This window comes from Brienomyrus brachyistius, chromosome 7 (genome assembly GCF_023856365.1).
Source record: "Brienomyrus brachyistius isolate T26 chromosome 7, BBRACH_0.4, whole genome shotgun sequence".
Classification (NCBI taxonomy): Eukaryota; Metazoa; Chordata; class Actinopteri; order Osteoglossiformes; family Mormyridae; genus Brienomyrus; species Brienomyrus brachyistius.
Window position 1 is genome coordinate 11,431,613 of NC_064539.1, and position 24,029 is coordinate 11,455,641.

General features: G+C 38.5%; 2 protein-coding genes across 4 annotated transcripts in view; one reads left to right on the forward strand and one right to left on the reverse strand.

The window, feature by feature from the left end:
* The window catches only part of LOC125745840 (synaptic vesicle glycoprotein 2C-like), a 60,377-nt gene extending 55,255 nt beyond the window's left edge, over window positions 1-5,122 (forward strand). For all 3 annotated transcript variants that reach the window (XM_049019066.1, XM_049019068.1, XM_049019067.1), the window contains 3 exons: window positions 1,047-1,250; window positions 1,543-1,702; window positions 2,422-5,122. In XM_049019066.1, the coding sequence (XP_048875023.1) occupies window positions 1,047-1,250; window positions 1,543-1,702; window positions 2,422-2,605 (548 nt within the window). In that variant the 3' untranslated portion in view covers window positions 2,606-5,122. The remainder of the gene's footprint in view (window positions 1-1,046; window positions 1,251-1,542; window positions 1,703-2,421) is intronic.
* An 8,502-nt stretch (window positions 5,123-13,624) lies between these two features.
* LOC125745853 (proteinase-activated receptor 3-like) lies at window positions 13,625-15,849 on the reverse strand. Its single transcript, XM_049019092.1, has 2 exons — window positions 15,651-15,849; window positions 13,625-15,221 (listed from the first exon to the last, which is right to left on the reverse strand). Exons 1-2 carry the CDS (start codon window positions 15,712-15,714, stop codon window positions 14,206-14,208), a joined length of 1,080 nt encoding a protein of 359 aa, XP_048875049.1. The 5' UTR covers window positions 15,715-15,849; the 3' UTR covers window positions 13,625-14,205.
* Between the last annotated feature and the right edge of the window lie 8,180 nt (window positions 15,850-24,029).

The window sequence follows — 24,029 nt, forward strand, 5'->3', positions numbered from 1 at the left end:
ACACCTACCCCCCTCCCCCCCAGCAGAGATTTCCCATTATGCTTTTACTGTTCTAACCCGGTCGTATGGTACTGGGGGGGTACAGGGTTGTAAAGACCTTTATTGCACTGCCCATTCTCTCTCCCCCCCACCCCCTGATGCAATGACCTCGTGTTTTTTTCTTCTGAACCAAAGAAAAGGGGTGGAAATTGATGATGATAAAAATGCCGCAGTACTGTTGAAATGCATGTGAAATGAATAAAAGCTTGGCACTGGCCTTAGTGCTCGTGTATCTGGTGAAACTGAACTGTGAACATAAATCCTAAAACCCAAAAAACAAGAAATTAAAAAATATGCCTCGTATATTATAAGAATGAAATGAATGTTGCCATTTTCTATCTCATTCGCCTGAATAAGTCATTGAAAGTGATGCACTGAGAGGACTGATTTATCAGTGATCCTCGTCGCTAAAAGCCGATTGGCTGAAAGAGGCTAATTCAATTAGCTGGGAGTGACTGTGCTATTTTAGACAAAGGAAGGGTGGCAGGCACACGTCCTCAGCGGCCCGGGAGGGCCGGGCCTCTCAGGAAATGACAGAGGGGTTAATGGCGGGTGGAGACGCAAACGCTGACGAGCGGAACGCGGCCAGGCTGCTTTTCAGACGAGCTCCCCAGGGTGGTGCCAGGACACAAAGGCATTTAGCTTTTTCTGCAGACTCATTACTTTTCAGCTTTAGTTTAGAGCATGGGGGCCCTGAAATGCAGGTGTGCTGCAGTAGTGGGCCCATGGGGGGGGGCAAACACGGTTCTGTTAAAAAACAGGCCTTAACTGACATTGCGAAATGCTGGAAATGCTGAGGTCTGCCATCCATCCATTAATGCCCGTTGCTCTTGGCAACCCTGCTGGCATGGAGACTTGATGAGACTGGAAGCTTTATTTTATTTTACTTTTATGAATGTTACGCTAAAGGAAGATATTTACACATCAATATTCTCAGATATTGAGGCTTTTGTTGTAGATGCCAAAAAAAAAAAAATATGTCAGTTTTTCTTTCTTCTCATTGGTAGATATTGACAACACAAAGCTTATCAACACAAGGCTGATAAACAGCACGTTCCATCACAACAAGACAGGCTGTCAGATGACGTTTGATGATGACTACAGCGCCTACTGGGTCTACTTTGTGAACTTCCTGGGAACTTTGGCAGTGCTGCCGGGAAATATAGTGTCTGCTCTCCTCATGGATAAAATAGGACGTTTGACAATGCTGGGTAAGAGAATTATATTACACGGAACACAGGACTTCCAGAACTTTCTCTTCTGTCTCTTTGGCCTATCCTCATGCACACCTAAAGAGTAAAAGGAAAAAAAGTAATACTGATTTGTTAGACTCATGCTCACTTTTTGAGATGCAGTCTCACTGCTTTGTTATTTGGGGTTATTTGTGGATTTTGTTTGACATTCGACAGAGACAGGGATGCTGCCTGCAGTTGGACGATTTTTCCAACCTAGTCTGTGGATGTGAATCTGTTCAAATCGAGTCTGTGCGTGTGTTTTTGCAAGGGGGCTCCATGGTCCTGTCAGGAATCAGCTGCTTCTTCCTCTGGTTCGGGACCAGCGAGTCCATGATGATCGGCATGTTGTGCCTCTATAACGGCCTGAGCATCTCTGCTTGGAACTCCCTGGACGTGGTCACTGTGGAGCTGTACCCCACGGATAGGAGGTCAGGCCCACACACAATGAACACAAATGATCAGCCAATCACATACTGGGTGCTGGGTTGCTGTGCAACCATGGTGTAGCTCTCAATAATAGAAACTAAATAACTGAGTTGTCATAAGAACAACTAAAAGGCTTACAATTTAACCCAAATGCACCACAGTATAGCTTTATTAAATAATGCAAAATCAATGTACTGTGTATATTAAGTGAAATGAAAACTTTGAAATATCTGAAAATTAGTAAACAAAAGATAAGCATTTTGACAAAAATGTAGGTAACACTTTCTATGAATGCCATGTATATAAGAGTCTATAATATCATAATGCATTCATAAAATCTATAAATATTTATAAATAGGCGTAACACTTTATAGCCATGTGTATTAGGAATGCTTCATGAAACTGATGTCTAATGCACTTTAGAAACCTTCATAATGCTGTACAAAGCATCCTTAATTCTTATACAGACAATTATAATGCATTATGAAGGTATCTATAGTGAATTATAGATCAGAGCTTCATTGGAGCTTATGAAGTATTATAATCAACATTATAATGCCTCATGACTGTCAATAGAAGCTGTTGTAATGCTTTATTAACCCACATACCTATAATTATAATGCATCATGAAGGTATCTACATTATAGTGCATTTTAGATGACCACTTCAAGTAAAACTTTTCCAAAATGTGCAGTCTGATTGCTTTCTTTCTCTGTTCTAGGGGCACCGGGTTTGGGTTCTGCAATGCCATGTGTAAACTGGCGGCAGTGCTGGGCAACATGATCTTTGGGTCGTTGGTGGGTATCACAAAAGCCATCCCCATCCTGCTGGCCTCCACTGTGCTGGTGTGCGGGGGCTTGGTCGGACTGAGACTGCCAGACACAAGAGCCAACGTTCTAATGTAACCCCTGCCCCCTCCCCCGGTGAAAAAGGCTTAGATGCAGTGTTACATCTCACTTTTTTTTTTTATTTCTGCCCATAAAATCCAGCCTCCTGTTAGGTGATGAACAGGACTGGGTGAAGAATGAGGTCACAGTGCGATGTCACCAGAGACTCGCCAAAGGTGCTCTGGGTAACTGTCCTCATGGGTCGTGATGCTGCCACTTGATGCTGTACGGGTTGTCATGGCAGCCACACATGGTGAAATAAAACCATTTCGTGCTTGGAGTTTCACTGAAAGTGACGGATTATAACGGAAGTATGGAACTAGGAGGACCTAGGCTAGTTTTTAAACTGTACTAATGTCACATTAAAGCCGTCCATGCTTCAGGTTAAGAAAATGTAGAGTAACAGTTTTTATAATGAATATTGCTGCTGATTTGCTGATAGGAAATCAGTAATAAAGGTCCTTACATGATCATGTGTTTCTAGTGAAAAAGATTTAGTAATATTATAAAGTGAGCCTTTAAGCCTTTTACACCCATTTCAGCTCTACTAATAACAAGGCCATAGACAATTATAGAGAGTAATAATTATCAGTTTAGTCAAAAAGAGTTTACATTTTCTGCTTTTTAACAATCGGAAACGTGAAAACATTGAAACATGGAATATTTATGAAACCATGAGATCCAATGTGGATTAAGTTGTGATTATGTTCATTTTTCCTCTGTGCCGTCTCTCAAGATATTTGAGCTCAGAAGAGATTTGCTTTAAGTCAAATGCTATTGATAGTCATGTTTTTTCACGACATTCTAGAACCGCAGTGTACAGCTGTGAAGGGGGCTTCTCACTGAGCCTGTACTTTATGGATGCTGAATTGCCTTTCCACTTGTCTGTTTGTCTGTCTGTTGATTCATTTGTTTATTTCAAAACGCCGTGACTCTCCCCGACAGTTCACCCACTAGGCTATCTTCATAAGCATCACCTGACATGCTACGTCCCTCGCTGTTTGCTGTTTGTCCCAGGGCGTCGTACAGAAAACAGAAGCAGCAATGCCTGGAAATACCTGCGTAAAAAAACTGAAATCAGTCTGAACATATTTATATGAAGCAAGGTTTATAATAAATAAAGTTGTACTTTTAAATAGTAAGTTCAAATTGTTCTTCCATCTTCCGGAGCAGTGAGTTATTTTGTATGTTGTATAAGTAGCTAATTGAAGTCAATTAAATTGGATAATTTAGGCTAAATAAATGTTTTAATTGAAATAAAATAAAATTAAAATAAATACTGTATGTTCTGTTTGGAAAGAAAAGGCCCTAATGCAGGATTCTATTTTTAATTATCCCTTCATTACTTACTGTTGAATGTGCCATCCAGAGAGTATCATTAATTAGCCAATTTACAGTCATTAAAAACTCCGGAACATGTAACTCTTGGTTCTGTTTGCTGTGTGCATTTGTTTATATGGAGAGCGTCAATGACTTCCTCCCACACAAGTTCGTCTTTCTCTGTCGTGTTTGTCCTCGCAGCGCTGCATTGTGCGCTTGCGCTGTGTGCTGTCTATGCAACACGCCCGTAGTGTCGTCCGCTTTGGTGTCTGTGGGGTTTTATGCGATGTGTCCATCTTAACTGCAATGTCCCTCCACTGTGCATATAGCTGACGTTCTTCCATTTGCGCAGAAGCTCGTCTCTGAAGACCCTAACTTTGAGTCATGTACAGTATACAAACTTCTGAGTTTTTCAGATATATAGGTTGTCAGTGTCAATATGTTTAATAAAAAGAGAAGACATTTATTATAATTTAAAAGTGAGGAGAAGCCATTTAAATTAGACAATTCAATTAGACTTAACATGCCAACTGCTGCTATCTCCTCAGTGCTGTGAGGGGTTGCATATTTTTTATATAATGTTTGCAATGGGTTGTATAAACATCTTTTGCTCATATCAAAATGTGTCATTTTGAGGAAACGTGTCCATTCCCATTAAAATGCGCGTTTGTGTGTGTGGGTGTGTGCTTTGTAAATACTGTATATATAGATAGTTGTTGGTGTCTGGAAGCTGAGTCATCTGTTTGCGAGTTTGATTTCCTGAAGTGTGTTTGCATTTTGTTATGTTGAGTATGTGATGGCTTGTGGGAATTCACTGGCAGCAGCTCTGCGTCTGTCTTCTGAGAGCTCTGTGTCGCAGAGAAACGCTAGATGTTTTATTATTATGTTAAATCAAACAAACAAAAAAAATGCATGCATGTGCTGAAGTTGTTCATTTGTGTCCAGCTCTTCTGTTGTTCTTCCCAGAGAGGAACAAAATGGTTGCTTCGGAATGGCCGTACCCATTTTGTCAGGTCTCGTCGTCCAGTTTGTGGGTGAAATTCATCGGACTCGGTCTTCAGTAGTTGTGCAAGGGTGTGTCAGCTGTGAGAGGACTGCACTCACCGGGCAGTTCAGAACATTATGTGAAAGTATGTAAAAAAAAAAAATGGTTAAAAATCTATCCTTAATAATATTTTAACAACGAAAAAGTAATAGGTGCAATGTAAATCTCATTCTGCTCCATGAGTATTAAAGATCTAAATAAAGAGTTCTCTATCTAATGAAGCCTCTGCCTTTTGGTCTTCATACAAAGTGTGTGTCTTTGTCTGGGTATCGCAGTCAGTATTACCAATCACTAATACTGGAGTAAAGTCGCAGTAACAGTAACAGTAGTAGTTATCATTGTACTTTGACACCCCCAGGGTTATTGGTTTGATTCTCATGCCCAGCTCTGTGTGTGGAGTTTGTATGACCTTCCTGTGTTTTTGCATGGCTTTGTCCTGAGAATTCTACTTCCCTCCTGCCATTCAAAAACACGCAGGTGAATACTGGGTGCGAGTGCATGTATGTCCTGCGCTGGTCTGCCATTACTGGATGACCCACCCAGGGTGTCCCCTGCCATGTGCCTTATGGTCCCCGGATGAGGCTCCAGCCCGACCATGAATCTGTAATGCAGGAGTGGTTACGGAAAACGGATGTACGGTCTCTGACTCTTCTTGTAGGTGCTACAATACTCTTTGATAATGATAATTTAAGATGTAATGCAGGAAACTATGTCAACGACTAGGATGGCAAGTGGCTAATACAGCAGTTAAGGATATAGACCATAATTTCAAATGCTTTCAGTTCCAGGAAGGGCTCTGTGTGTTTATATTTAGTTGAGATAAATCATCAGCTTTATTTGTAAACTATCGAGCTCTAAAATCCTAAGCTATGTTAGTCACTACAGATACCATCTGTGAAGTAAATGCAAAATTTTTCACTTACCTCACCATGCTGCCACCTACTGGTGATTTGTGTGAAGTAAAGCCGGCCATTTTTAATTTTATTACTTTTTCTGTGGTATGTCCATTCAAACATAGTGACTTTGGTAAATTCATTTTTGAACCCAATATCTTTTATAATTTCTGTCCATATAAGCATGACGAATTAGCTGTCAGGTCTCCAAGAATAGAAGTCCTGCAGGTTTTATGAGAGAACCAGTCAAAAGTTATTACACACACTGGGATTTTCTACATTCGCATGTAACTCACTTAACATGTACAAAAGATGCACTTAATATTCTTTGCTAACAAATACATTTACAATATAGCCACTGTTTAAGTACCTTTATAAACAAGAAAATGTCATACCTTTGATTCATCAAAGTAACTTTCTCCAGCAGTTATAACTTTAAGCCATTATTTCTACAGAGTACATTAAATACTGCTCTGTTTCATAGGATGAAACAGTTAACTAGTGCATTAAAGTTAAAGGACAGCCTAGAATTTGAATCTGCCATCACCACACAACCAGTTAATGGGATGTCAGACATGCGCTGTTACATACAGTACTCTTTCCATGTTATAAAGGAAACTTTACAATGCCTAAGAAGCAGTTTATGAAAATAATGGACAAGTAGTAAAAACCTGTGGTGTGCAAAACCTTTTGACTGGTGGTGTGTGTTTTAATGACAGGACAGCAATTAGCATGATGGTTTAGGCATGATTTGTAGCATGAATTATATAATATAACAATGCATACTTGTTTTCTTTGTTTAGGAATAAAAATATATTTCATCCATTTTTATTTTTTAATTTAATTTTTGGAAAATATGTAAATCATGGTATCTGACGAAGAATTGAGAATTCCGTGGCAAGAAAGTAATATAAAATTTTCCAAGGAATGAAATTAACCTATATTTTTTCAATATTTCTAGACATTGGGTCAACCTGCTAAACAGTCTTAAATTCCATGGAAGCTGAGGGTTATTTAAAAAAATATAAAAAAAACAGCAGGAGGCCTCATTTGCCCTCTCCAGAAGACTGCACTGCGAGGACTGGCATGACCCTACAGGTAATGATTCAGACTTCTGACCTATGGGCAGCATAACCAGCTCATTACCTTAATGAAGATAGCCAGATACATATGACTGAAAATTCAATTACGTGAATGCACAAAGTGCTCAAATAGCCAGTATACAGTCTTTCCTTGGATATATAGTCTATTCTTAGCAGGAGACAGCTCTGAAGATTACATTATTGATCAAGATAGAGCTGGTTGGCCCCACACATAAAATTTACATTTTACAGCTGAATGGAAGCAACCTCACACTTGACTTGAAAGATGTACTGAAGGTAGCTTAAATGCAGATAGATAGATAGATAGATAGATAGATAGATAGATAGATAGATAGATAGATAGATAGATAGATAGATAGATAGATAGATAGATAGATTTTCGTGTGAAATTATTGAAAGATCTGAATATTTTCTGTTCTGTTGTTTTATATGGAGTGATCTTAGGCTAATCTGAAACACATCGTACATTGATATGTGGCAAACAGGTGACAGAATCAGAAGCCAATAAATACAGCAAAGAATGTGAAAATCTGCATATAAAAATGTGTGTAGCTTGAGAACACAAGCTTGGGCAGCTAGAAACATGCTCTTACTAAAGACTGTGTCTCAAAAGTTACCGGGTTTTTATTGTATTTATCTATTAAACTGCTTTTATGCAATATGACTGTCATGGTCTAAATTTAAGTTATTTAGTATCACTGTTTCTGCTATTATTAACTTCTGCGGGGTGAAAAACAATCTTCATATGTGATTGATTGCAATACTTTGTACTCTTTGACCAGAGATGTGAAAATAAGTGAAGGTTTATGAAAGTATTTCGGCCTCGTCGTGGACATGGCGATGAGCCTCTGGCACATGTGTGACATCGCTGGGTCACGCCAAGGAGAAGGGCGCAGGTAGCGACTCAGAGAAACACATCATGCGGCACCGCGGCATCCTGCTGCAACCACACCAAGATGCAAGAGACGTGCTCTAGCCATAGCATCATCAGAGATCATTAACGGCATCTTGGATGCATACCAGGACCGGGGGTGGGGGAGGGGGGATTCACGGTATTGGAGAACAGTGTCTGCTTCATCTCTTCCTGACTGTAATCTAAAGATGTGCCCTAGTGATCTCCCTCATTAGAGGATAAAATCTGTGCTGCCTGCTAATCAGCCTCTCCATGGCCCGGAGGAACTGTTTCCCACAATTCTGTCTGGGTTATGGAGGTACTGCAGAAAAGGGGGTCATTTATCTATTTAGATTTTGTGACCCTTTGGTAGGAAAGGTCACTTCCTCTTGTATAAACTAGACAATATGGTGTTCAGCATGGACCACTGAGGGAACACACCAGCCGCACGTCTGCTTAATGCTCACTGTTCATTAGCAAACTGTATGATCCACATGTCTGCATTATCACAATACATATTTTATTCTGGTGTCCCTGGGTAATCATAATTGTTTTTCCACCTTACAGCCAGTTCTATAATCAGTCACTTACTGCCTGCTAATGTCTTATTAGTATCCTCTTGGTAGACAGACGTAAGTCTGCCTACACTGCCTGTGAACGTTAAGCACTGGGCCTACAAGGTAAGATTTTGGCAGCACAGTCATGGGAAAGTAGAAGCAGACACTTGTGCTTTCAACCCTGAGCCAAAGAAAAAGTTGCCCAAGGGGGTTTGTGTTTAGGGCTCTGGGGATTCAAATCAAATAGCTGTCTACTACACTGGAATTTTAAGCAAACGATGAAGACTGTTTTTTTTTTTATACCGAATGAGTCCCAATCCCCTGGGATCCCAGATATCTGACAGTGAGTAGAGACCTCACTCATTTTGAATATGGTGTGATAGCCAGCACACCTGTGGTGTCAGTCTCAACCATCTGAGTGAGGAAAGATGTTCCTGTATGAATGACACAACAGGTAAGTGTAAACCATGAAGCTACCACTGCTTACCATCAGCCTGGACTGCAAAGTAAATCAGAACAATGGTCCCCAGGATGTTTGTCAATTTCAGAATGGATTCTAGAATTTCTGCTATCACAAAGATTACCTGGTCAGAAGGTGGATTCTTTGTGTGTTTACAGTTTCAGCACTGTTTACGATGTTTCTTTTTTATGTACCAGACTCTTGAAATATATATATATATATATATATATTAAAAGCAAAAAGCTAATTAGTTGTGACAATGAACACAGATACAGAGCAGAAATTTTACATAAATTAAAAAAGAACTACAAGATTTTTTTCTTGAATGAAATGACTTTTAAATTATTTGCATTTTTCTCAGAAAAGACTTTTCTGTCACATATAAAACAAGCCTGGAATACTGTGAATTTGTTTTTAAAGGGCACAAACTTTCCACTATCACATAAGAAGCCCAGGTTAAAGGTTACAAAGAACTGACTCCACTTTCATTTCCCATTTTGCTCTGTTTTTTTTTTTCTTTCACACGTCTCTGTCAGATGATTTTGCGTAACGTTTATGCTAAACTACGAGTCTCTGCCATTTTTTTTTTGTTTCACCAGTCCAGATAGTAGGCCGGTGTAAATTTAACAGATGAAACAGGATTTCAGCTTTACATTTTCCCTGGAATCATGAATGGTGGCGGTGAAAGGCAATTAAGCCTTTACCCTCCCAAACAATCAGGTCTAGACTTCAGTAATACAGATTTTCTTTTCCTTACATCCACATGGCTCAGAAGTCTGAAGAGGTTCAGTTGTGTATAGTGCTGTATAATAGACCAGACCGAGATTACAAAGCCATCATTATATACTGAATACTCTACTGCTATTCTCAGCTACTTCTTAAGAGAAGTGAATAAATTTGAAATATTCTTTTCTTTGATTGATCGCTTTGATAATGGTTTTTAAAAGGACAGAAGAAAGACATCTGCAGTGAATGATCAGGAAATTGTCTACTTATTATCTTTACCACTTATGTATTGAATAGTCCCTATTAAGCTGATTTGTTGGGGACTGATATATGATTTGACAACCCCTTCGAAACAGTAAATCAACAAATATCATTAAGCTCCTAATGTATAAGTTTCAAAAAGGAAGCTCATTCTATCATCTGCCCAACAACCCCATTATGACTTGATATTTCCCATATTTCCCTGCATACTCTATTGTAAATATTCCACATTAAAACAGATGAACAATCTGCAGTAGCAGAGAACATTCAATCAGATCAATGTCCTTTATGCCACTGCAAACAATTCAAATATCCAAACTTGTTAAATTAAATTAAGACCTTTACTGTACCATAAGGCACCTTTACCTAAATTAACAACTTTACTGTCTCCAATAAAATATAACACTGCGCAAAGGTCTTAGGCAGTCACAGAAAATATTTAAAGCTATTTATCTGGATAGTAGGTTTTGCTCAGAAAAAAAAGCAATTTAACATTAGAATTTATGCAGATGAATAGGGTTTTCTTGATCTCTTAAATGAGGCTGACAGTAATCACTGGCATATGTAACTTGTTCTTTTAATGTCATGAAAACCCAGACAAATCAGGGTCTAAAAACAGAAAGGAAAACCAGACGACCAGACAGCCAGCCTAGCAATATGGAAGGAGCTTCAAATCAAAGTCAAGTTTACAATTATTCCTCCAAAATACTGGAAAACTCATGAAAATAATGAAAAATACTGGAAGATCAGGCACTGAAATGGGTTGTAATTTTCAAAATTCTACCATGTATATGGAAATATATACAAACATAGACAAGACCCATGCACAACTACACCCAAACCATTCTTTTAGATTTGAATCATGCTTTAAGTACAACTTGTTTTTGAAATATTTTGTTGCCATTTGAAATGATAAACTCATCCTTCCTCAGCCACTCTGAGCTTCTGCCACAGAAGGACAGCAATTTTATTTTATTTCATTACCCTAGAAATATAAGGACACGCTGAAGCTTAAAAGTAAGACACTTTGGCTATTAAGTTTTTCTTCCACTTTCTCTTGATGTGATGCTTTTTTAATTTTTTAATTGTGGTTTTTTTTTTCTGTAACCTCTCCGGGCAGGAAATGCAAACAGAGTGGAAACAATTAAGTGAGCCTGCCACTGTGTAATTGTAAGAAATGCCACCTGCAGCATTCTGTCGCACTTACAGTCCTACATTATGTGCTGAGTCAGCCAACTGGAAAATAGAGCAACACTTCTTCCCCCATTGTGGGGGCCAAGTTGTGAATTATGGTGCATTTCCCTGTGTTTATCAAATATATGCAGCTTTATTTTCCAGAAAAGGAAAAGGTCATGCTAATTTAGAAGAGCTAAGCATTATACCCAGCAAAGACTGGTATTGTTATTAAGCTAAATTTTACTGCACAGTAGCTCCATAACAATTCATGTATCCATCTGATTGGTATGTAGTATTATTATAAATACTCAATAAAAGTTTAGTGATCCATAATAATCATAGAGGGTTTGTTTAGAGGAAATTTTGAAAATCTTTTTTTTTTTGTTAATTGTCGTCTGAATTAACCTCCTAAACAAAATAGATTCACATCCTTCCTAACACAGAATATTCAACCACTTCTGTTGCTTTTGAAAAATATATGAAGTCTTATGGAACATGGGATCTTGGTGAAGTGGGTTCTTGCTGTGTGGTGGCAAGACATGATGGTAATTGAAACAGTCTCTGTTATGTGCAGGGCTGGACTGACTGTCTGGCATACTGGGCATTTTCCCAGTGGGCTGAGGGGTATGTGGGTCACCAAAATTTAATATGAAGCTTCATGAAACTTGCTGTGAAGATCTGGCCAGCAGGTTTGATCATGTGACACCATCATTGGACTCCATAGGATATTGAAGTTCCTCTGCAGTTACAATGGGGATAGTTGGCCAGTGTTGCAGGGACAGTGCAGGTAAATAAACACAGTGTTCTTAACATTTATTCAGGTTTTTGGAAAAGTTTAACAAAAGCTATTGTTTCCCATGATCAAAATAAGTACAGAGCTACAGTACATTCTTCAAAACTTGCAAAATTATCAGTTTTATTACTAATATATTTTTTATTACACTTTTAACATTTTTGCTGTTTTCACATCCTTGCAAATCTTTGATTATCTTAAATTATTGAACATTATTACAAATGTGCAAATAGAGATTACAGATACAAATAAGTATTTAAATGCTTCATTTCGGTTTTGGGTGATTTTCTTTATTTAGTTCATTGCTGTATTGCTCTCTTCAAAGCTAATTTACTCTTTTAAGTATTTATATCAGTCAGAATCTTAACTGCCACATGACCAAGCATGTGGATGAGTGTAAATCTTTGTTGGCACAGCTTTCTACTGTTAGGGGCAATTAACAGTTACAGGCAGTTGAATCAGGTGTTAAATTTGTTACATTTTTGGTTTTCTCCTCATTTAACACACCTGATTCAACTCCTTGTGCTAATTACCACACAGTTCTTGAGCTGAATCATTTATGGTGAAACAGGGAAAGAACTAAGCCACACAGGGCTCTGGACCCCCATGACTGGAGTTGGGCACCCCGATGTAAACTGTAATTTTCGTTTTTCACTCATTGGCCAGCAGAGGACACTGTTGCACACTGATACAATGTCTATCTCCCAGCTGTTCATCCTAGACAGGCTTTTCTGGAGCAGAAACACCTGGAAGGAAGAAAGCCACGTGAACCAGGGAGAACATGCAGTGATGGGATTCAAAATCATGCAGTGATGGGATTCAAAATCATGCAGTGATGGGATACAACAGCCGTCCTCAAAGTAAGCAGTGGAAAAACTATTTGTTCATAGTTTTGAAATGTGCTAAAATTATGCAGATTATAATATCTATTAGGGGTAAGTTTACAAATTAAAAGCTCAAGTTAAACTACCACTGGGTGGTTGCCAGAATTTACACCCGTAGGACTGTTAAACTGCATGACACAGCTTTTTGGCAAACTTGATAGCTCATTTTAAATATTGGGCCATTCAATCATGCAGGTTTTGATTCCTAAATCTATGACGATACTGAAGTTGCCAGCTCCTCCCCCGTGCTACAGAGTAACTCTTCCTTGGCTGTCTCTGGTTTGAAACATGGTTCTGGGCTTCCTGTGAACTACATCATTTATATTATGCAGCCATGGATTGGTTAAGTATTATTCAACAACATACTCATCAGTGTAAACTATTTATATGTTATTTAATATACCTATCTTTCACGTATGACAGACAGACAGTATATCCACAACTGTCACTGAATAAGAAAATGCATCATTACATCAAATACTGCTTTCTTTTACTCCTCCTCTCTCTTTCTCCTGCCTGTCAGTCAGGACCATCTGTTGTTATGGCAAATTACATATTCAGTCTTCTCTGCCTCTAGATAGTCAGTAATCCCACATCTCTATGAATGAGTCTATGAATGCAATTTGTTGTCATACAATGATTTACATTTTGTTCATTTCACAGATGCAGCATCAGACAATCTATGGAGCGATTGGAACTTAAACACCTTGTTGCATTGTTCAGCCATACAACAGAATCACTCTGCTGACTCTGGGACGGGAGCCAGTGACCTTTGAATCACAGACACTATCTCCTAACTCACTGAGCAACACACTGCCCTCATAATTGCTACCTATGATGTGTTGTGTCGGGTTACTTTCATTAAAATGCAATACTTTTTTATTATAGTTTTGTTTTTGCTTGTACAAAATACACAAAAGCAGTACATTTTTGCATAAACTTCACTTATTTTATTAACTTTTATACAGTATTTCATAAAATTAGTATGTACTACATATAACTCCGCTAAAGGAACACAAAAACAGATATTTATGGTAAAATACAACTAAAACAATATGCTGGTATTCTGATTCCACATTGGGCTAAGCTTAATTCTACTGTGATGTAAAGCTCTTTCAGCAGTCTGCAAGTAACCCATAGCTACCTGCCCAAAGAGGTGTGTCAGTCAGAGGCTCCCTGGCGGAATCAGAGAAGTATTTCTGACGTGTATCAGCCTGACTTTTGTTGCACAACCTGCAGATGAATCCTGAAGCTGATTGAATGCAATGAATCGACTGATACTACTGATATATCATATATTAATTAAGAAAACAAATTTCATTAAAATAGAATTCATTTTAGAACTGTACAGTAGACGGCGGTTTTATCCCCTGAATATACCCTTTGCATCGTATCCAGACTGCTTCCCAGTAAAACCACATCGATAAATGTCTTAGCCTCACTGATTCAAGGAACATTTCTGCTATAGCATTTCAAGTAATGGAATGTCAAAGTTTATAAGGCTTATTTTAGAATGACACACTGTCCTTCGATTGTACATCCTCTTCTTTATCGGTAATGAGGACTATTTTTGATCTTGTTGTTCTGACCCTGAGGAAGAAGAGGAAAGGATCCAAGGAGCAGTGGAGGCTGCACAAGCAGAGCATTGTGCTGTAATAGATATAGAAGGAGTCCTCATTGCCGATAACCAGGTTTATGTAATGAACGAAGTGGAAGACATTGCTGGGTGTAAAACAGATGAGAAAAATGGCAAACACCAAGGAGCTGATCCTGATGTAGGACATCCAGTCATAGTGAGATTTGTTCAGTTTTTTGATTATAGACACATAGGAAAAGATTGTGACCAGGAAGGGTATAAAGAATCCCCAACATGTGAGACCAATTTTGTAGTAGAGCAAGAAATTGTAGTATTCCAAATTTGTTGAAATAATATCATGGCATGTGGTAGTGTTTAAGTGAAGGAGGTTGTAAGTCTGTCGGACAAGTAGTTCTGGTACCATGGCAATGAGGAGTACAGCACAGGCAATCAGGGTGATCCACATGTTGCACCAGAACCTGGGCAGGTTCTTGTACATGAAAGGATGAACGACAGCCATGTAGCGGTTGAAACTGAGGCACATGTGCATGTAGATAGAACAGTAGATGTTTCCATAGAAGCTGGCTGTCACTACCCTGCACAAAGCTTCCCCAAATATCCAATTGTTGCCGTTATAGTAGTAATGAACCTTAAGCGTCAGAGTAAGCAGAGTCAAGAGGTCCGATACCGCAAGGCTCATGTAAAGGATGGCACTGGAAAAGGTCTTGATTCTGCTGCAGAGCATTTTCATAATGATGACGTTGGATGGGACACCAATGAGTATCGTCACTAAGTAGGCAGTAGGAATGAGCCGAGAACTCAGGCTGCTGTTTAGGTAGCTAGCAGCACTGACGTCATGTTCATCGTCCAGAGAAATAATGTCTGAGTCATTTATTACATTTACTCTGAAGCTCCTAATTATATTGGTAATATTTGTTGTTTCATCCCCTAAAAGTAAAAGAAAAACAAATACATGAGTCATATGCTAATATAAAATAACTGGTGTATATGTATATACTATTAAATGTACATAATAAAAACTAAACAGGCAAATAATTACAGCACAGCTTGCCTAATAGTGGTGTGGTGTGGTAATATAGCTAGTAAAAAAATCCTTTTGTTTGCTAATATTTATTTGATGAATAAAAGAACAGAAAACGCTTATTGTGAAAAGAGAATTTCAGTAGGATTTTTGCCGTCATTGGGAGAAGTAGCAAGCAAATATAATTAAATTGCCAAAAGTTTACATTATTAACATCACCTCGATAACATAATAATAAAACGTTAAAATATTTAACCAGAATGCTACCAGAATTAATTCATACATATTTTAGCAAAGAATATTATATATAATATCTATTTAGTTGTCTGTCTTACCTTTAACTTGATAGGAAAAGTGGAGGACAATGAAATATAACAATAATGGCAGTAATTCGTTCATATTTCATCCCGTGTTTTCACTTTTCTTAAGTCCGAAAGCCAAAGCTACACATTGAAAAGCGCTTGCAGGTTAAGCAGTCATGTCTCCCAAAAGTCTGTGATACCGAGGTTTGTTTTGCCTGTAAGGTTCAACCCACCCCCAAATCTGACTATGGAGTCATATCCTGTTTCTACTCTTGGTGGGGTGGGGGGGGGAGGGGGGGGGGGGGGGGGAGGGAAGTGGGCGGATGAAAAGAATTTCTCTCTGTTGCCTCAGGCGCTCATAATAAGTTTTGTATGTCCAAAGTAAAAAGGAAAGAAATGGAGCAGCACAATGCAACTAGCAATGATATTTTATCTAAATTATCTAAAAATGAGTAAAACAGAAATATTTCTTTCAGGTTTCATGGTATGTCTTTTCAAGCTTTACTGAAGCGCAATCATAGAATTTCACATTTTGAACTGTGAAAACTGAGTGCCGTCATTTACTAAAGAACTCAAAAACTCAATTTTATAATAATCTGTGACTCCAATCAAGAAACTAAAAATGCCAAAAGTCTATTTTTTTGGTTACTTATGACTAAGGCCATAAATGCCATAAAAATGAATGGACAGTCCCCATGACGATATACAAATATGTGTGTGTGTGTGTGTGTGTGTGTGTGTCTATGTGTGAGCAGATATACCTTACCTTATGGGGACACAATGTCCCCACAATGTGATGAATACCCATTTTTTCCCTTATGGGGAACAGTTTGTTGGGCCCCAAAAGGGAAAACTCAGTTTAATAAAAACCTGTTACTGCAATGAAAAAACTAAAAATGCAAAAACTCTTGTATTTTGCTTGGTTACTTAAGGTTAGGGTTTGGCCTGGGTAGGGGTTAAGGTTGTCATAGTTAGCGTTAGCATTTTTCCCATAGAAATTAATGAGCGGTCCCCATAAAGATATGTTTACCCAAAATGTGTGTGTGTGTGTGTGTCTGTGTGCCCTGTAATGGTCTGGCATCCCAGCCTGGGTGTACTCCTGTCTAATGGCCTCCATTTCCTGTATAGATTCCAGGCCACTTTGCATACCCAGACCAGCATGTAAGTGGTTGGAAGTTGCAGGGGTCCACTATGTAGTATATGTAAGAAAATTAAGGAAGTCTGTTCCAGATAAGCATCTTCTCTCTGAGAATGCTGTCATCTGTTTATTTGTCAAATAAACATGAAGCATTGTGATCAGACAATTATTTTAAACTACATTTTAAAATCACACTAGGAGTGTTTTACTATTTAAAATAGAAAAAGATCAAATGATAATAGCCACAAGACCAACAGTCTGAGGCTTCATATCGGAGCCCCCTGGAAAATATGTGACAGAGGACAATCTATCCCTACACAAAGAACTGCCAATGATGTGGTTCATCGCCATGGAACATGGTGAAGTTGGCTAAAAAGGTTATTAACACATATGGTTGACGCATTCTTTATTAAAGCTCATGTGATCCTCTTGCTTTTATAGAATGTTTGTTTAGGAAGCTGGGAGGAAGCAAAAATGTGGACCATCTGGGGTCCCCAAGGACCAGATGTGAGACACTCTGCCATAGAAAGCATCCTAACCAACTTGCAGCCGTCAAACATCCTGCCCCCCCCCCCCCCTCCATCAGGAAGAAGGTTCCGGAGTATTCAGTCCCCAACCCCCCTGTCTTCCCAATTCCCACCTACCTCATAAACGCTTAGAAAATGCCCATTAGTACTACAATGCTGGTGCTGATTGCGCGGTGTGTATATTTGCTCGTATTAATGCACTATGCCGTTATTGTTAATATTGTTGTGTATTGTTCTGCATTGTTTTTTATGCAATTTAAATTTTTACTCTTTTATTTACCCCACACAGTTATTTATTGTCCAGGGTTTATCACTCAACTTTTCTTGTTCTAGCTGTTCGATGGTGTTAAATATAATTTCGTTTCATGTGTGTGAAAAGACATGGGAGTGACTTGACATGATCATTTAGAATTTTAGTGGTAATTAAAACAGATTTCTGGAATCAATATATGATTATTACACAGACAAATGCATCAAATGGCTGGACGGTCATTTGTTCATTTGAGATGGTGCCTCTGAATTTGATGTCTGTGTAGGGGGGGCTGGGTTTACTTACTTATGTGCTGTTAGAAAAATGGCCAGACGGGTCACCATAAGGCAGGTTCTGACGCAAGTAAATGGACCCACAGTAGGCGGCCGGGGACAGCTGCCAAAAGAGTGTCCCTGGCTTACCATTAAACATCCCCCCCCCCCAGAGCAGTCTAACTTCGCCTTCAAACAAATCAAGGACTTCGGCGCCAGCAGTGCACAAAAATAAACGACCCGACCCAGGTGGACCTCTTCCCGGCTGGACTTGTGTATTTCCCCCATCATAAGAACTGCACCAACATGCACACCATAGTCTGAATGAGATTTTCTTATTACGCGGTGAAATAACATTTGCTGTTTTTACTTCAGACCTAACCTGGACTGTTGTTTATTATTAGTTTATTATTGGTCACAAATTACACTGAAAAATTCTTATTGCATTAAAGCAACATTTGGTTGACAATGACAATGACAGTTTGCTTCTTTTGTTTACCATCACTCACATTATTAGGGCATTTCCAGAAAACCATCTTGACGTAATCATTACTTTTACAGTTCTGGCCGCCTGAGGGAGGGCCGCCCCTCCCCGCCTTCCCTCTCCTATAATTGTACATGCCTCATTTACACTTCCGCCCTGCATTTCCCGACAAATCACTTTAATTTCTGCCATCTTCACAAACTCCTGATGAGTCATGTAAAAATGCATTACCTGATTTTCGTAACGACAATTAAATTCAGCAGCCAAACCGAAATTGCTGCATTTTACAATTATGTCCCTTTTTGTGGACTATGATTTGTAACAAATACTGTATAGTGTGAACTCCTTTGTTTATGAAACATTAATCTGAGTGATACTCCATCGATTATAACCTTTGCACCTTGATTATCTTTTGAGGAACTTTCTTTTAAGGAAGTAGCAGGCACATAAGCTACAAGCACTCATGGTTACTGTTACTTTTAGCAAAAAATACAGTGTATCACAGATGTCCTGTCTTCTTTCTGCTTCTTCATTACCGTAAAAAGTAGCACCGTGGCATTTACACATTACATCCCATTCCAGGGTGGGCAGACAGTCAGATGGATGGATCACGCCAGTTGGTTCTAGCCCATGTGGTTCCCTGGGGTAGCATCGCCGTTGGCACAAGCCCTCACATAATGAAAGAATAAGATAAAAAATAATTACAAATAAAAATTGTTCTGTCAGAACTGCAAAGAGGGCAAGTACTTCTAGAGATGCTGACTTAGAGAATCATTTTCACTTTGTCTTATCATAGATGAGTGATCAGGAATTTGCATCAGCACGTTGAATAATCCCACCTTGGGCAATTGCCAATCAGGTTCTTGCCAGTATCCTCCCATGGATTATATATTATGCAGGTAACTTTGATCATTTCCAGCACTGTTCAAGAAAATATTTCTCCATCACACAGTGCCTCAGTCACTACAGGCATAAAAACACAGAGTAGCAATTTATTAGTGAAATCCATGGATCAAAACCTGAAGGTCACTTGTTCCAGTCCAGGATAAATATTCACTATAATTTTCATGGAACAGATTAACTTGATTTTAATTATTGAGTTGTATAGGGCCATGTCTTTCCTGGTGAAAAATGTTCATCAAGCAGTTAAATTCAGTAACAGTTCTTTGTCAGGACTCAAGAAGCGAATGACTCAAGGACAGGTGTTGTGGCAAAACAAAAGTGGGATTACTAAAGTCAAAGAACATGAACTGGAAATAAACAAGAACACAAGGGATGAAAGGGAGCAAGGAAGGGCACAGGCAACACAAGGGATCTGCGTCAATGACCAGACTGGGGAACATAGAACTGGGAAGCACATATATACAAGACTATCAATGGAGATAACAAGAGGCAACTGGGAGTGATTAACAGGAGGGTTAGGAATGATAAATAAGACAAACAAGTAACTGGTGTGGTCATGGTCATGCTACAGAAGGAGACAGGATGGTCAGTGGACGTGGCAGGCAGGACATGACATTCTTCAGTGTTGTTCAATGTTGTAAAATTCTGTTCTGTTTCAAGTGTGCCTGTCATTCTGCTGACCTAGTCATGATTCAGCCACAAATTAACAATATCAATTAACAACCTAGCAAGGAGCGATAGTGACAGGTTAAAGTCCATGCAACATCAAAGGAAACTGTTTCAATACCAAAGGCACAGTTAAAGGAGTTCAAATGTACAGGCAATTCAACGACCAAAACGAACTTTACTTAATGCCAAAAACTGCAATTACTCACCACAGACTTTCTTTTACTGACTCCATCCATCCATCCATCCATCCATCCATCCATTTTCTGAAACCGCTATCCCGGAGGCGCAAGTCAGGGAACAACCCAGGATGGGGCACCAAACTCAACTGACTCTTATTATTAATAAAAAATAAAGCGAGACAAGTCATATGAACAACATCCCTGAAGAAAGGGAAGAGATTAACTGTCAATGATCCCATTAAAGGTCAATTGAACATATAAGTATTTTCAATCACTAAGAGATTTTGAACAGTCTTGGCTACACTTTCAAGAGAAAATAAGTTTGTTGGTATTAGCAGACTGCATAGACTTGGCCAGTCTGAGGAACAGACCTTGATGTATACTGCCAGTGAACGCATTTCCCCATTCTTCATCCACCATCCATAAATGCTTATCCTATACAGTGTCGTATATTTACTGGAGCCAACACAAACATGAACAGGGAAACTACAAATAAACACACATTCCAATCCCCAGTCACAAAGTTGTGAGGCTACAGAGCTTCTCAGTAAGCCGTAATGTTGCCCTGCCACCCTTACACACACCTCATATTGACTTTATGGGAAAAAGCAGCAAATACTTCATAAGCCTTAATAAGCTTAAGAGGTTTGAAACTGAAGCAGTGTTCTATCCATCAAAAAAAATATCAGTAACATTTTGGAGAACATTGTTGCTTTTCATCTGCATATATGCTAATGTCAAATGATGTGTTTTTTCTAAACACTACTTATTACCCGGATACTGTAAATAGCTTTTGCACAGTACTGAACAGTATGTATTTGACAAAATGTATCAATCAAAACTTAAAAGAATTAGAAAAAAATTGGCCTCAGTGATAAAATGTATACATCAGTGCTTTATCCGTTATAGACCCAATGACAAAGTATGTTTAGAACATAAACCTATTAAAATATAAAGGCAAGACTAATCGGTCAACTGGACGAACACAGTAAAGGGGAGGTTAAAATAAATTACTTGTGATATTAGACAAACTTTTCTCTACTTCTCTACGAGCCATCTATCTCAGAACTGCAGAGCTACATTGTCATCCAGTGCTTCCTGTTTCATAACAGGAAGAGAGCTAGCAGCCTGTCCTTATCTAGTCTGGCATATCTGCATAGTTAAAGGTTTAGTGACCACAATTGTGCTTGTTTTTTCATGGCAACAGATAATGTGACCAGAGGGAAAAAATGTCCAAAATTTACAATAAATACCAAACGGCCAATCGGAAATGTGGTGTAAAGCTGACAGACTTTTAATAGTACAACTGTCACGGGACGCTCCGGAAGTGGGCGAACGCGCTGGCAGGCGAGCGAGCAAAGAGCAGGCGAGCAGGCGTAAGCAGGGTAAACGGGAGTTTAATTGAGGAAATCAGGGGCAGGGAACACAGGACGGCTACTGACATCAAACCACATCAATGACGGACAAAGGACTCGGGTAAGACACGGACTGAAATACACAGGACTGATTGAAAATAAGCAGACACAGCTGGGTACAATCCGGGAAACACACGTGGGTAAGCAGGGGGCGTGGCACACAGGAGGAGCCGACGAGCAGGTCATGACAACAAAACCCAGACATCTTAATTTGTACGTATACATTCTGCAATCCTATGACATTTCCTGTAAGAACAACATTTACCAGAATTCTTTCATGGGAACATTCAGAAAAAACATTTAGAGATGGTATCTTTCCATGGGAAATGTCAGAGCAGGCCCAAGCATGTTAGTTTGAAAGAAACAAAATTTATCAGATCCTAACCTGAAACGTACTTTTGCCTTTTTTGAAAACCAAAAAATAACAAGCAAAAAGTCATCTGAGTTCTTAAAAAAGTAACTTTTTAGAAAACAGAAGAAATTATTACTAGTTTTTATTGTGTTACTCTTAATTTGCACATGTTCTAATGTTAAATTGTGTTTTTTGTTCTAAGCCAAAGTACACTTGCTACCCAGATAAACAACTTTAAACATTTCTTTGGACTGCCTAAGACTTTTGCACAGTACTGTATATAGTATATATGTGTGTGTGTGTGTGTGTGTACGTGTGAGTGCCTGCTATTATCTCGTTTTGAGAGGAAATTTACATATGCAAAGACAAATCACTTTATTTTGTCTAATTACTTTAGACAAATCACAAGACAAATCATCAACTTAAGTGAAAAACGGAAAAGCAAATTTCCAAAACATGTTTTTGAGGACATTTCTGTGGACTTTTGCATTTTGGAAATGCAATGAATGTTCTTCACTGGAGTACATAAGAACTAAGTGAGTATTTCCTGATACTATAACAGATGACGAGGAAGCATGACTGGTGATTTTCAGGATTTTGTGAATTCAGATTTATAAATTACTTATGTGACCAAGTGTTGAACTAAATATAAACTTTCCACTGTACCTTAAATCTCACATATATTAATATTCTTTTCTTAATCAATATTACTTTGTTTAGTAGCTACTAGACTGGTTTATCTTGTCAGGCATGTTTGTGTCTCAAGATCCAAAATTTTACTTTTATTGCTCATTTTGCTGCTTAGCTGATGCTTTTGGCAATTTGTATGACTAGATATTTAGATAGAGAAACGTATAAGGGCCCTTCAATGTTCAAATGTTCTAATCCTGGGCCGCACTAGAAATTTGAGCAAACAACATGCAAATACTGCTGCTTAACCACCTGGTCATCTGCTGCCCTTTAAATTCCTCTGAAAAGGTTATATTATTACTACAGAAAAGCTTTAGGGCCATCATAGAGAAGAAGCAAATAATTAATTTTGTCATTGAAGTCAAAGGTTTTGAGATTATAAAGTCAAATTTTTGAGATTACAAAACCAAAATGTTAAGATTATAAAGTCAAAATACACTTTTGAGATTATAAAGTCAGAATAAGTTTCAAGAAAAAAGACTAAAACTTTAATTACAAAACCAAAATTTTTAAAAACTTTCATGATTAAAATAGTAGGTTTTGAGGTATAAGTTGAATTCTACATGAATTTGCATTTTGTATGGAATGAATCCAGAAAGCAGCTGAATGTGAGGCATCTGTATGGTGTCGTCATGTACTGTAAGACAATTCACCTCCTACTGATATCTCACAGTCACTCACAGGTTTCTACTGTTTAACTTTCAAGTTTTTCCTGGAAAGTTTATTTCAACTTTAATTTAGAAAGTTTATTTTGACTTTTTCTGGAAATTTTATTCTGACTTTATGTCAAAAGTTTATTTTGACTTTATGATTTTTTAATTTTGGCTTTATAAAGTTTCAACATTATGATTTCAACATTTTTTATTTTAATGTCAAAATTGTTTTTTTAGTTTGATTGTTTTCATTTTGGTGGCCCTAAAGCTCTGCTGTACACAGCAGCGTAGATTTGGATAAGGACAGTAGGGACACGTCCCTACCAATATTCCAGTAAAACCATCCGTGTTCAGGGGGGCAGGCGGCTCGGGGCTGATTTTGTTCCTACCAAACAACAATTTGTTCATACAGCTAAAGATTTTACAAAATTATTTTAAAGCAATATGCCTGAGTGCAGAGGCGATTCTATGGACACTGAGGGCCATGGGCAAAAAACTCCATGGGACCCTCCAGCTCTGTTAAGTGTAAATTTATATCAACAAAGAGAATGTAATAAACATAATTCCTTTATTTTCACTTTAATGTGAAAAACAGAATACACAAAAACAGCAGATTGGTCGTCGCAATGTATTATGTAATCGGCCCAGCTCAGGGGCCCTAGGCAGTCTCCTGCCTTGCCTGTCTTGTCCCTACACCTTTGCCTAAGTGCAATCCTGTCTTGTGGTGTGTACTGCCTGGGATTGGCTTCAGGCTGCCTGCCCTGCTAGCCCAACCCTAACCCCTCACCCAGATCAGCAGCTGAAAGATGCATGGGTGGATTTCTTTATTTTTATATATATATATATATACAGAACAAAAACAAGCATAAAAACAATCTGT